This window comes from Leiobunum rupestre, chromosome 3 (genome assembly GCF_980474605.1).
Source record: "Leiobunum rupestre chromosome 3, qqLeiRupe1.1.hap1, whole genome shotgun sequence".
In the NCBI taxonomy this organism is placed as follows: Eukaryota; Metazoa; Arthropoda; class Arachnida; order Opiliones; family Sclerosomatidae; genus Leiobunum; species Leiobunum rupestre.
Genome location: NC_143386.1, coordinates 58029851 through 58044452, shown reverse-complemented (window position 1 = coordinate 58044452; position 14602 = coordinate 58029851). Strand labels below are relative to the sequence as shown.

Here is a 14602-nt window from a genome sequence, read left to right as displayed (position 1 = left end):
GGAATACTAATTACTTCTCTGCCATTTACCATTTTTGGTCTCGAGCGAGTATTTGGCTAAATACTTTTATTTTTAGATTATTTTATAAAGCGAACGTTATTTTAAATGGAGTATGTTCTGAATCGAAAATTCGTCTACTAAGATGATAACAAGCCTTAAAGGCCTAGGATTTCTTCTGTCAGTTTTCCTTTAAGTTTTCTTCCCGCCGCGCAAATATCCTGGTGGGAGGCTAACCGCAGAACACGTTGGCCTACCACCAGAATATTTGCGCGGCGGGAAGAAAACTTAAAGGAAAACTGGCAGAAGAAATCCTAGGCCTTTAACGTAAGTCTATAATGTTGTTCCATAAGTATGTCGCTTGTCTCTCTTAGACTGATTTTAAACGTATTTAGCGCCAAATCTGAAGAAATGTGAATTAAGGTGATCCCAATTAAATAGGAAACTTCATACCTTTTTTAGACGAGGTTTTAAAGTACCTTTTAATAAACCACAGCTAACTACCCATAGTAAAAATGAAAAATGAAATTTGGTTTAAAACAGGTGATTTTTTTTTTAAATAATCATTGTCTTAAATCACGTATTATACTTCATTGTATTTATAAAAATATACGAAAATAGGTTCTTCAGAAATTTCCATTCACAGAAAATGCAATTAAACTTCATTATTAATTAAAATTCAATTTAATTATGATTAAACTATATTTCAGGGTTATCGCTGAAGTCAATTTTTGAAATCAAATTGATTTAAATCAGCGATTTAATTAAAGTGATTTATAAAAATCAATGTATTTAAAAAAGTGTGCAAAAGTAGTTTCTTTAGAAATTTCAATTCTGACAAAATGCAATTAAATTTCATTATTAATTAATAATTCAATTTAATAAAGATAAATTTCGACTATAGTTTCAGTTATCGCTGCAGTCAAATTATTTACCAATTTGTCTAGAAAAACGAGCATAAACCCTTAAAAAATCAATAAAAATAGGATTTAAATCAAAGAAATCGTTTTTTTAAATGAAAAAATGAACAACATTGGTTTAAAATAGTCGATTTTATTGACTTCGTCTGAAAAGAGTTTGGACTATTTTTGTCTACTTGATATTTTTATAATTTTTTTTTATGTTGTTAACCTTCATATTATCTTTAAATATCGCTTAATAGTTCAATGTACAAAAAATGAAATGACTTATAAATTATCAGATAGTTATTCGAGGTGGAAAATCAAATGGAAGAATTTCGTGACAAATTTGTAATAAAAATTCAATTTATTTAATTATTAAAAAAACAATAGTACTATTGTTCTATTCCCATTTACTTTTAATTTGGTAAATGGGCAAGAATTTATCCGATTGTTTGACGTTCCGGAGGCCCATAACATACCTGTTTTTACAACTGGAAGGCAAAAAGTTGGAATCAATTCTTTCTTCGATTGTTATTACAGTCTAGGAGATCGAGAGTCACGACTGTCAGTTACCTGACGTAACCGCTCAACGTACTAATACGGGGCTAAGTAGCTTTGACTTCGGTGCCAACTGAGTGTCACGTGCAATCTATATATATCGGAGACTTTTCCGAAATCCACTTCGTTTCGGAATTAGCCTTTGGGTCGGACAATCTCAGTTTGCAGGGCGTCGGTTAGCTTAATCTCAGGGCTTCCGTCGTATCGCCTCCGGGTCGGTTGACGTTGTCGTGACGGGAATATGGTGGCGTTCTCATATCGTTCGCTTATATCGATTCTATTCGGGAAAGTTAGCTTTAAAGGGGCAAGGCGGATGAGACGTCGGGTTGCTGGCCCGCCGTTGTGTTTGTCTACTGAGCTTTGAGCTTTTTCGCCGGGTGCCCCACGACGTATGGCTTCCCCGCGATGCCTCCCGCAATAAGGCAGACTTTATCAGACAATGCTCCTGCCACCCCCTCCCCCCTTCCTAGAAATGAAACTGATATTTTTGCTACTCTCTGTTGTGATCGCTTTTGAAGTCTGTCCCGTGGTTCGGCCGTTGACCTGCTCGAAATTTGTAGCTTAACGTGGTTGTTTAGAATTACTGCTAAAGTGGGGAAATTTAGCGAAGGTCCTTGCTAACTAGCTTTCCTTTATATAACTAGCCTATTTTGTTTATATTTTCCTGTATTTAGCCTTTTTCTTACCTGTATTTAGCCTATTTTGTTTCCTTTACTTAGCCTCTTCGGTAACAAATAGGCTAAATATAGTAACAAAAGAGGCTAAATATAGTAACAAAAGAGGCTAAATATAGTAACAAAAGAGGCTAAATATAGTAACAAAAGAGGCTAAATATAGTAACAAAAGAGGCTAAATATAGTAACAAAAGAGGCTAAATATAGTAACAAAAGAGGCTAAATATAGTAACAAAAGAGGCTAAATATAGTAACAAAAGAGGCTAAATATAGTAACAAAAGAGGCTAAATATAGTAACAAAAGAGGCTAAATATAGTAACAAAAGAGGCTAAATATAGTAACAAAAGAGGCTAAATATAGTAACAAAAGAGGCTAAATATAGTAACAAAAGAGGCTAAATATAGTAACAAAAGAGGCTAAATATAGTAGCAAAAGAGGCTATTTTGTTTCCTACATTTAGCGTCTTTTGTTTCCTACATTTAGCGTCTTTTGTTTCCTACATTTAGCGTCTTTTGTTTCCTACATTTAGCGTCTTTTGTTTCCTACATTTAGCGTCTTTTGTTTCCTACATTTAGCGTCTTTTGTTTCCTACATTTAGCGTCTTTTGTTTCCTACATTTAGCGTCTTTTGTTTCCTACATTTTGACTATTTTGTTTCCTACATTTTGACTATTTTGTTTCCTACATTTTGACTATTTTGTTTCCTACATTTTGACTATTTTGTTTCCTACATTTTGACTATTTTGTTTCCTACATTTTGACTATTTTGTTTCCTACATTTTGACTATTTTGTTTCCTACATTTTGACTATTTTGTTTCCTACATTTTGACTATTTTGTTTCCTACATTTTGACTATTTTGTTTCCTACATTTTGACTATTTTGTTTCCTACATTTTGACTATTTTGTTTCCTACATTTAGCTTTTGTTTCCTACATTTAGCTTTTGTTTCCTACATTTAGCTTTTGTTTCCTACATTTAGACTATTTTGTTTCCGATATCTTACCCGAATAATACGCCTGTAATTTCTAAAGTTGCTTTTCTTACAAACATTTTCGTGACATTTCCTTGGTATATAGTGCGAACGTAAACTATGATATTTTAGTTAATTTTGATCTTATTGAATTAATGCAGCTAGTAACTTAATATACGGCATTGGCCGTATTTTCGAAACCTTAATTTATACGGTCGGTAGATCCCGCCAGGGGGACGTGTCTCTCTGTCGCCGCCAGGGGGACAGAGTCGAAACTACCTTTCTCAAAAGAAAGATGGCTCTGTAAGCGCGTTTATTTCCGCGAACACCCCCTGGTGGCGCCGCCGAGAAAGTTATACAAGCGGCTTAAGGAGTGGATTCTGGGTTCCGGTCAATGGCTAGAAGGTGGACACGGCCGGCTAACTGGCTTAAATCAACCTGGTCACTCGCTTTATTGCCTCCGTCTCCGTTCGGACCTTCTCTGGAAATATTGACTCGGGAGCCGGCTGACCCCCGGTCATTTAGACCGTTCCATCTGTAGTTTATATAAGAAGCTACCTTCGCTACTTTATCGCGGTATTGGCCGGATGATTACCGCCGCTACGCGCGACCGTGTTTGTGTTCGCTACTGTTTTTGAGGGGCCATTATGGGCTTGGATTTTGTTCCGAAAAACCCATAAAAGAGTGTAAATAAACATTCGATCACGGGACTACTGGAAATGGGTGGCAAGTCCAAAAAGACCAGGCCGTAAAATGTATCCTCATTTCAATCTTTATTTGGTTCTCTAAATTGGATTTGTTAACGGGCCAATTATGCACATATTTTTACAATTTCCTTCTATAATTTCCTATAATTAGATCTTTTTCCTATATTTTTCATTGGTATTTTTACTACTTTACCGTGGCCATTACACGATTTTAATATCAAAAACTAAATTGTTGGAAAACATTTTAACCAAAATTATGTAAATTATCATTACACATTTTTAACCAAATCCCTTTAAAAATCGTGTGTTTTCACAGCAAACATATTTGATAGCTTTTTTTTGGTAATTTGAACATAATCTATCCTATTGGTTACATTATTTTTCAAAGAATTAGCCTTATAAAGTCGAATTTTATTGACCATTTGTAGGGCTTTTAGGGTTTTTCTCCCGAGTGCTTTGGTTCAGTGGCGGCTTAAGAAGGCAGGGTCCCCGGGGCGGCAATGTTTTTGTGACACCCCCCAGGACCGTGCAGAAGTTTTCACGGGTCCTTCGTTTTGCACCCCCCCCCTCGAGCCCATAAACATGCTTAAAGTTTAATCGTTCTGATTTGCACCCCCCCCCCTCGAGCTTCTCCAATGGCACCCCTGGTAACCGGGTCGGGCCGCCTTCATCGTCCCCCCCCCCTTTCGCCGCCTCTGCTTAGGTTTCCCCTTCCATAAAAACTAGTACACGGTTCGCACTGAACCAGGATAAGTCAGGGATTCCCAAATTGGGGGGAAAAGTCAGGTATAAGTTAGGGATTCACATATCGCGAAAAGTCGGGTATTTTATTAGTCAACAAACTTTGCATCGCGGAAATAATTCCCAATATAGTTGGCGAAAAATAAATAATAAATAAAAAGCTAGCACCTTAAATGTTTGGCAGACGTAATAATAATAATAATTATTATCAGCTAGACTAATACCCTAGACACCATCTTAGGCCCACGTCATCTAGCGATTTTTAATTCCTTTTAAACAGGTGGCCGGGTTACAATGTGGTATGCTGTTATAAAATATAATTAAGTTTTTTATATTTAAAATGAATTACCAGGGATATTGCCAAAAATTGTGGTCTGGGATAACCTGGATAAGTCAGGGATTTGAAATCCGAAAATTTCGTACGAACCCTGTTGTGTAGAGGTTAACGGTAATAGTTAGTGAAGGGAGCTGTTGGCTCGCGTGTCATGAAGGGCTTGCCACCACCCTCCTACGAATTGTAACCCGGCCACCTGAATTAATGGCTTTAAAAGTCGCTAAATAGCTTAAGCCTAAGCTGGATCAAATATTAGGTTTTATAATAAATGTGAAGTATTTCTAGAAATTATTCCCAGTAAAATGTAACAAGACGAACATAATTAACTTTTACACTTACGTTAAAAATAATTAAAAGCTTATGCTTGCACTTATCGGTTTTTCAATGTAAATTAATCATTTAATTTGTTTTCTGCAGGTCAAAATAGCGTGCGGTAGTCCGCGGAGAGTGGCCCGTGACGTGGCGTCCAAAGAAAAGGCATCTGCCACGAAGCCGGCCGCTGATAGGTCCACGAACGGGACGGAGACGACGACGTCAGCGACCGAAACGGAGACGACCCCGCCATCTAGTTTGAAGGGCAAAAGCTCGAGGGCGGCCGGCGAAGAACCGTTGCTGCAGAGATTGCAGAACTTCGCCCGGAAGTTGTCGGAGTCCAAGTCCTTCTTCGGCTCCTTGTCGGACAAACTATGCAGCGAGGACCATCTCTCTACCAGGAGCGACAAGTGCTGGAACGGACATGAATTCGCCGAGTGAGTGCTACGCCCTTTTTTATCCTACGATTTAAATATTTAATCAGTGCTTCTAATAGCGATTTTATCGGTTATAATTTTTTTATTGATATTTATAAATATATTCGTGAATTAAGTGCCACCTAGGAGCAACAAACACACAAGGAGAACGCAACCCGTCAAAATCGTCTATTTTATTGTGTACAATTTTGATTGGCTAGACGCTTTAGCGCCTGCTGCCGTCAGAAGGGGAAAATTGTCTTCCCCCTTTCCGTAAAACGCTCAGCATTAAGGCTGGTACAATGAAATATGTACGCAACACTTGTTTAAAGGCTAGCGGCGTTCTCCTTGTGTTTGTAGTAGTATCACAGGGCTCCCAGCGATCCTATATTTTCCTATAATTCTGAAATGGTCCTATAAAATCCTATAATTCTTTTTTTCCTATATTTTTTATATTTTTAACGTATGCGGTTAATACCCAGTTAATCAAATTTTAAAGTATTTACACAAAAACAATAAATATATTTCATTGGTCATTCTCACGAAAATAAATTCCTATATAAAGTCATTCTAGTCTATACTTTTGTTATTGTTAACATGGTTGGCTACTAGTATGTTAAATAGTTTCTATTTTTTTAGTAAAAATCAAAGATTTATTTAACTAAATAAAGATTTTGTTTCTAAATGTATACAGTTAGTAAATGAAATAGCATATATAGTCCTATAAAATCCTATAATTTTGAAAAAATAGGCCTATAAAGTCGTATATTTTTAGAAATATAACCTTATTTTTCCTATAAAAATTTTTTAAGATTTTAGTGGAGGCCCTGTTATCTTATAGTTTGGACATTTTTGTCCTATAATTCCTAATTTTTTTTGAGTACCATTGGCTGAGAGCCCTGGTACCATTATGGAATGCAACGTTCTCGGCAACCTTAATAAGTTCTTTTTGTTCATTAGACGAGTCCATAATTGATTATTCAGACAAGTGTCTTCCGTTGTCCCACTGATCGAGATAAGTAATTATAGGTCACCAGTGCGAACGGAACCCCGGGCCGTAAACGGATAAGCGCTGATATGGTCTAATGAAAATCAAGTGCTAACTTCCTTTATACGCTGCCCGTACATCACACGCGCAAACTGCAAGAAACGGGGGCCGGGAAAGGGGGGGAAATAACCATGGCCAGACTTCTCTTAAAAAACATCTATACGATCCCGGAGTTTGATACCTCTAGCGACCCCGCCTTATCTAACACCCACTCGTGGCTGATAACACCGCAAACTGTACCCTACCAGCCGCCTTTCCCAGCGCCGCTAGATGTTCTTTTCTTTACCAAAATGACGCGTTAGCCTTGACTCGGAAATCATCCCACAGTTTTACACATCGTGGCCAATTAGAAGGTGCCTTTAATTGTAATTAAAACTTTAGCGGATAAGGCGCGCAAACTACTATACCGAGTTAACTACGTTAATAATGGGGATGTTAAAAAATCCCGCTAGAGGGCGGTGTTTCGTGGGATTAGCTGACGAGGTTGTTAAACTTTCCGCGATGGGGCGGGTCGGGGGTCCTTGATAGATGGAATTTTTATCCGCGCTTTACCATAATACGATTACAAGTACCTCCAGTATGAACTCAATTGGTCCGTAAAATTATAATCAAATCAATTTAATTTTTATTACCAAAAATATATGTGTGCTAACTACAGCCTTAAAATAGAGATTTGGTCCGAAATTTCCTTCTAAAAATGGTGTGTCAAATATGATTTAAAATAATATCCCGAATTGTGCAGATACAATTCGACTTTCATCGAAATTTTTTATCAATAATATGCTGCATTTGATTCAATTTAAATCTAAGTCAGTTTTTGCGATCCGATATTGCAATCTTCAGTCAGTTTTTGGGCATCCGATATTTAAATTTTCAGTCAGTTTTTGGGATCTGATATTGAAATCTTCAGCCAGTTTTTGGGCATCCGATATTGAAATGTTAAGGCCGTTTTTGGGCATCTGATATTGAAATCTTAAGGCAGTTTTTGGGCATCCGATATTGAAATCTTCGACCAGTTTTTGGGCATCCGATATTTCACTTTGATTGCTATTTGGTTCCTATTTTCCCGTATAAATTGCCCAAAATTAATATTCAGATTTGGTTGTTTTGGGAATGCAGGTCGTAATTATTTTCTAATGTTACATTCGTAATAGATTGTTTGGCCCATCACTAAAATATTCCCGTTGACGGATAACTCCAGGTAGCTAGCTTCTCCCTAAACACCAATCTATTACGCGTTTGGAATATTCAACATTTCTACTCGCGGCTCTTCCTGGAAAACGCTACTCCCCGCGCGGGAATAAAAAGCTTACACTATTATCCGTTAGATGGCGTTCATTGTCAAATGTACAATCTGGTATTCGGCGTACGGCGGCCTACGTTATCTTAATCAGACAAAGCGAATTGGGCAATTCACGTGACGCGACGGCGAATATAATCAATTTAACCTTCAGCGTCGTCTGCTCAATAGGGCAAAATTATGACGGCGCGTATAGGGCGCCCCGTCGCGGCGAAGGCGTCTAAATAGATCGGGCAGTAACCGAGGATTCGGGATAATTTATCCCGTCTAATAAATCAAGTGGCTCTCCCTTTTGGGCCGGATTTCGGGATTAGCGACGTAGTTCCGAGAATCGCCGTTTTGCGGCGCCTAATTCGCTTTTCCCCAGCGGAAAAGGCCCTTCCGGAAGTCGAGGGAGATATTGATGCTTACCGGAAGCTCCGCCATTCGCAACCGTGCCGATGTAGCCCATCTCTCGCCTCTCGGTGGACATCCCTCTGCTCTTCAGCCACAAAGCTCTTCTCGGAACCAAGTCCATTACTCTTCGCTTTTAAATAGTTTCAACCGAAAGTTCGATAGTATTCTTTGATTCTAATATGTACATTTTACACTTTTATATATGCTTACTTTTAATACTTTATACTTTTTATGCTTCTAACATATAGCATATATGCTTTCGGGCGTGTAGCATTTATGCTTTCGGGCGTGTAGCATTTATGCTTTCGGGCGTGTAGCATTTATGCTTTCGGGCGTGTAGCATTTATGCTTTCGGGCGTGTAGCATTTATGCTTTCGGGCGTGTAGCATTTATGCTTTCGGACGTGTAGCATTTATACTTTCGGACGTGTAGCATTTATACTTTCGGACGTGTAGCATTTATACTTTCGGACGTGTAGCATTTATACTTTCGGGCCTGTAGCATTTATGCTTTCGGGCCTGTAGCATTTATGCTTTCGGGCCTGTAGCATTTATGCTTTCGGACGTGTAGCATTTATGCTTTCGGACGTGTAGCATTTATGCTTTCGGGCCTGTAGCATTTATGCTTTCGGGCCTGTAGCATTTATGCTTTCGGGCCTGTAGCATTTGCGCTTTCGGGCCTGTAGCATTTGCGCTTTCGGGCCTGTAGCATTTGCGCTTTCGGGTATTTAGCATTTATTATATAGTTTTTATAATTTAATTTTAAAACATTTAACATAATTAGTATAAGTTGAGCACCATTAAATATGCCTTCTTTCAAATTAAAATTAACGAGCATATTTCAACTTTGAAATATTAACCTTGATAGGAAAATACTAATCGAAACATCAGTAGCAGCTGAATTTCGAGTCAATTTAACGACATCTCCGGGAAATGCGCGCGGATTATTAAAACCCCTTTTTAAATTAATCGCCGACGTACAGTAATTTAGTAAAACTTTCGTAAAAATCCGTAATCCTTTTGAAATTGTCCATTTCCTCCATTTAAATTATCGCGCCAAGGCTTAGATGTAATTCGCGTCATTCCTCGGGGAATTCGCAGAAAGGGGGGCAAAAACATTAACGCAAGTTCCCCCCTCTGCCGAAAAATCATTCAAAAACTGTCCTTTCCAAAATAGCCTAGAATTTTAACCAAAGAGTATCTAATTAAAAGAAATTTATGTTCTCGCTGTAGGTGAACCCCCCCTCTTTTTAAAACAAAGACACCCCTGTCTTTGCCATCATTAATTAAAGGCAGTTCCCCCCCGCACCTTTTGGAGCGTCACCCCATCCTTCGCTCTTCAGCTTCCGTCTTCGAAGACTTCATTATTCTTGTCGGGGAGTCTGGTTGACATGAGCCATTACGCCATCTTATTTTTTCGAGACTATGCAGCGCGAGCGCTTTTTTTTGCGCGCGCCTTTTTTGATATTAGCTCCTAAGCTTTGGCGGCCTTTTCGCTTTACTCGTTATTATCTTAAGAGTAATATTTTGGGCCCGTAAGACCTCGTTTGAAAGGTTTCTTCTACTCATTTGGTTTTCCAGCGGAACTAAGCTTAATTAGGATGTCGTTGGGACCGTATTTTACGAAAATCCAATTTTCTGGAAAGCTGTTTTTATCTCTTACGAGTTAATTTAAAATTAAGTAATTGTCTTAGCCTACTTTGGCGTAAATTAAGTGGAACGGTGTTATTTTAGCTACGTTGTTATAAATAGGATGGATTAACTATAACTAAGGATAATATATATAACTCACGAGGAGTGTACCCGAGGTGTAAATCACCGATTTTGATGAAACTCGGGGGGTATGTAAACCTTGGGGTAACATGCAATTTCACCAAGGGAAAAGTTACGCTGGGCTTCCGTTTTGCTATGGCAACCGAAAATGTTTTTGACAACATAAAATGAAAAAATCTACATTTAAAAAAGCATGGGATTTTCTCGGTTTCACAGGATGGTAACCCAGTGAAAATTTTGGAAAACCAAAAATTAAAATTAAAATTTCAACTAAAATGCTAAATTTGAACAATTTTGGGTTAAATTCATCAAGTAGCCCCCTTGTGAAACCGAGAAAATCCCATGCTTTTTTAAATGTAGATTTTTTCATTTTAAGTTGTCAAAAACATTTTTGGTTGCCATAGCAAAACGGAAGCCCAGCGTAACTTTTCCCTTGGTGAAAGTTAATGTTACCCCAAGGTTTACATACCCCCCGAGTTTCATCAAAATCGGTGATTTACACCTCGGGTACACTCCTCGTCAGTAGATATTCTTTAAAAATTAACTCGGTAATTGAAATTGGATTATAAAGAGACTTAAGAAATGAAAGCCTTGCTAAAATTTGCGTTGAGAAACTGACGCCTTTGTCGAAATTCCGTTCAGTATAGGCTGCCCTTGTCGAAATTCCGTTCAATATAGGCCGCCTTAGTCGAAACTCCGTTCAGAAACTGACGCCTTTGTCGAAACTCCGTTCAGAAACTGACGCCTTTGTCGAAACTCCGTTCAGAAACTGACGCCTTTGTCGAAACTCCGTTCAGAAACTGACGCCTTTGTCGAAACTCCGTTCAGAAACTGACGCCTTTGTCGAAACTCCGTTCAGAAACTGACGCCTTTGTCGAAACTCCGTTCAGAAACTGACGCCTTTGTCGAAACTCCGTTCAGAAACCGACGCCTTTGTCGAAACTCCGTTCAGAAACCGACGCCTTTGTCGAAACTCCGTTCAGAAACCGACGCCTTTGTCGAAACTCCGTTCAGAAACCGACGCCTTTGTCGAAACTCCGTTCAGAAACTGACGCCTTTGTCGAAACTCCGTTCAGAAACTGACGCCTTTGTCGAAACTCCGTTCAGAAACTGACGCCTTTGTCGAAACTCCGTTCAGAAACCGACGCCTTTGTCGAAACTCCGTTCAGAAACCGACGCCTTTGTCGAAACTCCGTTCAGAAACCGACGCCTTTGTCGAAACTCCGTTCAGAAACCGACGCCTTTGTCGAAACTCCGTTCAGAAACCGACGCCTTTGTCGAAACTCCGTTCAGAAACCGACGCCTTTGTCGAAACTCCGTTCAGAAACTGACGCCTTTGTCGAAACTCCGTTCAGAAACTGACGCCTTTGTCGAAACTCCGTTCAGAAACTGACGCCTTTGTCGAAACTCCGTTCAGAAACTGACGCCTTTGTCGAAACTCCGTTCAGAAACTGACGCCTTTGTCGAAACTCCGTTCAGAAACTGACGCCTTTGTCGAAACTCCGTTCAGAAACTGACGCCTTTGTCGAAACTCCGTTCAGAAACTGACGCCTTTGTCGAAACTCCGTTCAGAAACTGACGCCTTTGTCGAAACTCCGTTCAGAAACTGACGCCTTTGTCGAAACTCCGTTCAGAAACTGACGCCTTTGTCGAAACTCCGTTCAGAAACTGACGCTTTGGTCGAAACTCCGTTCAGAAACTGACGCCTTTGTCGAAACTCCGTTCAGAAACTGACGCCTTTGTCGAAACTCCGTTCAGAAACTGACGCCTTTGTCGAAACTCCGTTCAGAAACTGACGCCTTTGTCGAAACTCCGTTCAGAAACTGACGCCTTTGTCGAAACTCCGTTCAGAAACTGACGCTTTGGTCGAAACTCCGTTCAGAAACTGACGCTTTGGTCGAAACTCCGTTCAGAAACTGACGCTTTGGTCGAAACTCCGTTCAGAAACTGACGCTTTGGTCGAAACTCCGTTCAGAAACTGACGCTTTGGTCGAAACTCCGTTCAGAAACTGACGCTTTGGTCGAAACTCCGTTCAGAAACTGACGCTTTGGTCGAAACTCCGTTCAGAAACTGACGCTTTGGTCGAAACTCCGTTCAGAAACTGACGCTTTGGTCGAAACTCCGTTCAGAAACTGACGCTTTGGTCGAAACTCCGTTCAGAAACTGACGCTTTGGTCGAAACTCCGTTCAGAAACTGACGCCTTGGTCGAAACTCCGTTCAGAAACTGACGCCTTGGTCGAAACTCCGTTCAGAAACTGACGCCTTGGTCGAAACTCCGTTCAGAAACTGACGCCTTGGTCGAAATGCCAACCAAAAAACGGCCGGACTAGGTGAAAATCGTCGAAATATCTGAATATTTGATGGTGAATTAATTATCTTTTACGACGACGATAGATGGCGCCATTCGTTTAAATTTGATGGGAACGTAGCGCGCGATACCGCAAACGACTTTGGAGACAAGCCGTTCGTTTTCGCGCTTGGCCACGCTGAAACTCCCTCCTTGGCTCTCGCACGAGGGCGCTGTTCCAGTCCTCGCTGCGGATAAGGCGCATACGGTCTCGGTTCGTTGGAGCGCGCCCAAAATCAGTAGGTCTCTGGAACCGAGACTCTGTTTTTTCGTTCCCCGATAATTGAATTAAAAGTTGTTCCGATCTCGTCCATTTCCCATTGGATCCTGCACGCTCCCGAACGCTCACTTTGAAGAGGGCGCACTCGCCACCACCAGACAGTTGACGGGGAAAGTGGGCGAAGGGGTGGAGGCTGCGACTTATCGAGTATCTTAAGATGACCCGGTAAAGACGTTCCCGTTTATGGCTCGTAGTCTCCAAGAATGGATACGGATTAGCGGAGAATATATAGGTTTCCCCGGCTTCCGAATATCACGTTAACCCAGGCTGCGTATTCTCTGTCAACTTGAGTACATTCTTGGGGGTATAAAATTCTTATTTGGTCGCGAGAGTGGCGCGCGTGTTGTTTGCTCGCGCCAGATCTTTCCCGCCAAAAACGATCACGTCATGTCGGCCGCTACATTCCTTCGCCAAGACGTTCGCATTAGAGGACGATGACCTTTCACCTTCACTACTCTTCGCTAGAGATCATTTAATCCGCCGTTGATTCTCGCTTAAAAATATAATTTCAATATTTTGAGTTATTCCCAGCGGTACAGGTTGATTTCCATAATTTAAATGGAATTTGATGTTTAATCTGTTTAATTTAAAAATATTGGGAAAGTCGCGAAATTCGTATTCGGGAAATCGTGAAATCCAATGTATAATTCCCTTTAAAAATATTAGAAAAATTTCTAACATATCAATCAGATAATCGTAAAATTCGATGAATAATTAGTTTCAATTAGAAAAATTAGGACTTACGAGAAACTTTCAATCACACAATCATGAATTCAGATATATAATTATATTTAAAAATATAAGGAAAATCTTGAAATTCTAAATCAGAAAATCATGAAATTCAATGTATAATTAAATTTAGAAACGTAGAATCATCTCAATCAGATAAGCGTGAAATTCGATGAATAATTAGTACCATTTAAAAAATTGGGAAAATCTCGAAAATCTCAATCACACAATCATGAAATCAGATATTTAATCAGCCTCATTAACAACATTAAGAAAATTTCGAAAATATCAATCTGAAAATCATGAAATACGATACAGGGTTCGTACACCACCTGGAAAAGTCAGGGAATTTGAAAATGTTTCCAAAAGGTTAGGGAAAAGTCAGGGAATTGGAAAATGTTTCCAAAAGGTTAGGGAAAAGTCAGGGAATTGGAAAATGTTTCCAAAAGGTTAGGGAAAAGTCAGGGAATTGGAAAATGTTTCCAAAAGGTTAGGGAAAAGTCAGGGAATTGGAAAATGATTCCAAAAGGTCAGGGAAAAGTCAAGGAATTTGAATATTATTCCAAAAGGTCAGGGAAAAGTCAAGGAATTTGAATATTATTCCAAAAGGTCAGGGAAAAGTCAGGGAATTTGAATATTATTCCAAAAGGTCAGGGAAAAGTCAGGGAATTTGAAAGTGGTCCAAAAAAGTAAGAAAATTTAAAAATTACCCCAAAACGAAATCAGTCAAATAAATTTTTGAAAGATGTATTAAAAATACATAATAAATATTTTTAAAACTTTTACCTCAAACCATTCAATTATTCTACTAAAATGGTCAGAGAAAACCTGCAAATGTCAGGGAATTTAATTCCGGAAATTTTGTACGAATCCTGCGATATATAATCAGTCCCATTTAACAACATTAAATCTTGAAAATCTCAATAAGAAAATCATGAAATTGATACCCATTTAAAAATATAAGGAGAATCTCTATCAAGAAATCAGTCTTTGATCGAAAATGCGTTGCCCAAAATATGTAAAATATCTGGAGGATTGAAGACGATGCGAACAGAATCCTAGGAAGCAGTGGCAGGCGCTTCAAAAGCGGATCGAATTGACACCCGCGCCTCGAA

The 14602-nt window shown here is 39.3% G+C and overlaps 1 protein-coding gene across 1 annotated transcript in view; it reads left to right on the top strand.

Moving 5' to 3' along the window:
• dally (division abnormally delayed protein) overlaps positions 1–14602 on the top strand; it is a 184744-nt gene that overhangs the window by 134793 nt on the left and 35349 nt on the right. Inside the window, exon 5 of the mRNA XM_090168777.1 lies at positions 5303–5634. Within this exon, the coding sequence (XP_090024903.1) occupies positions 5303–5634 (332 nt within the window). The remainder of the gene's footprint in view (positions 1–5302; positions 5635–14602) is intronic.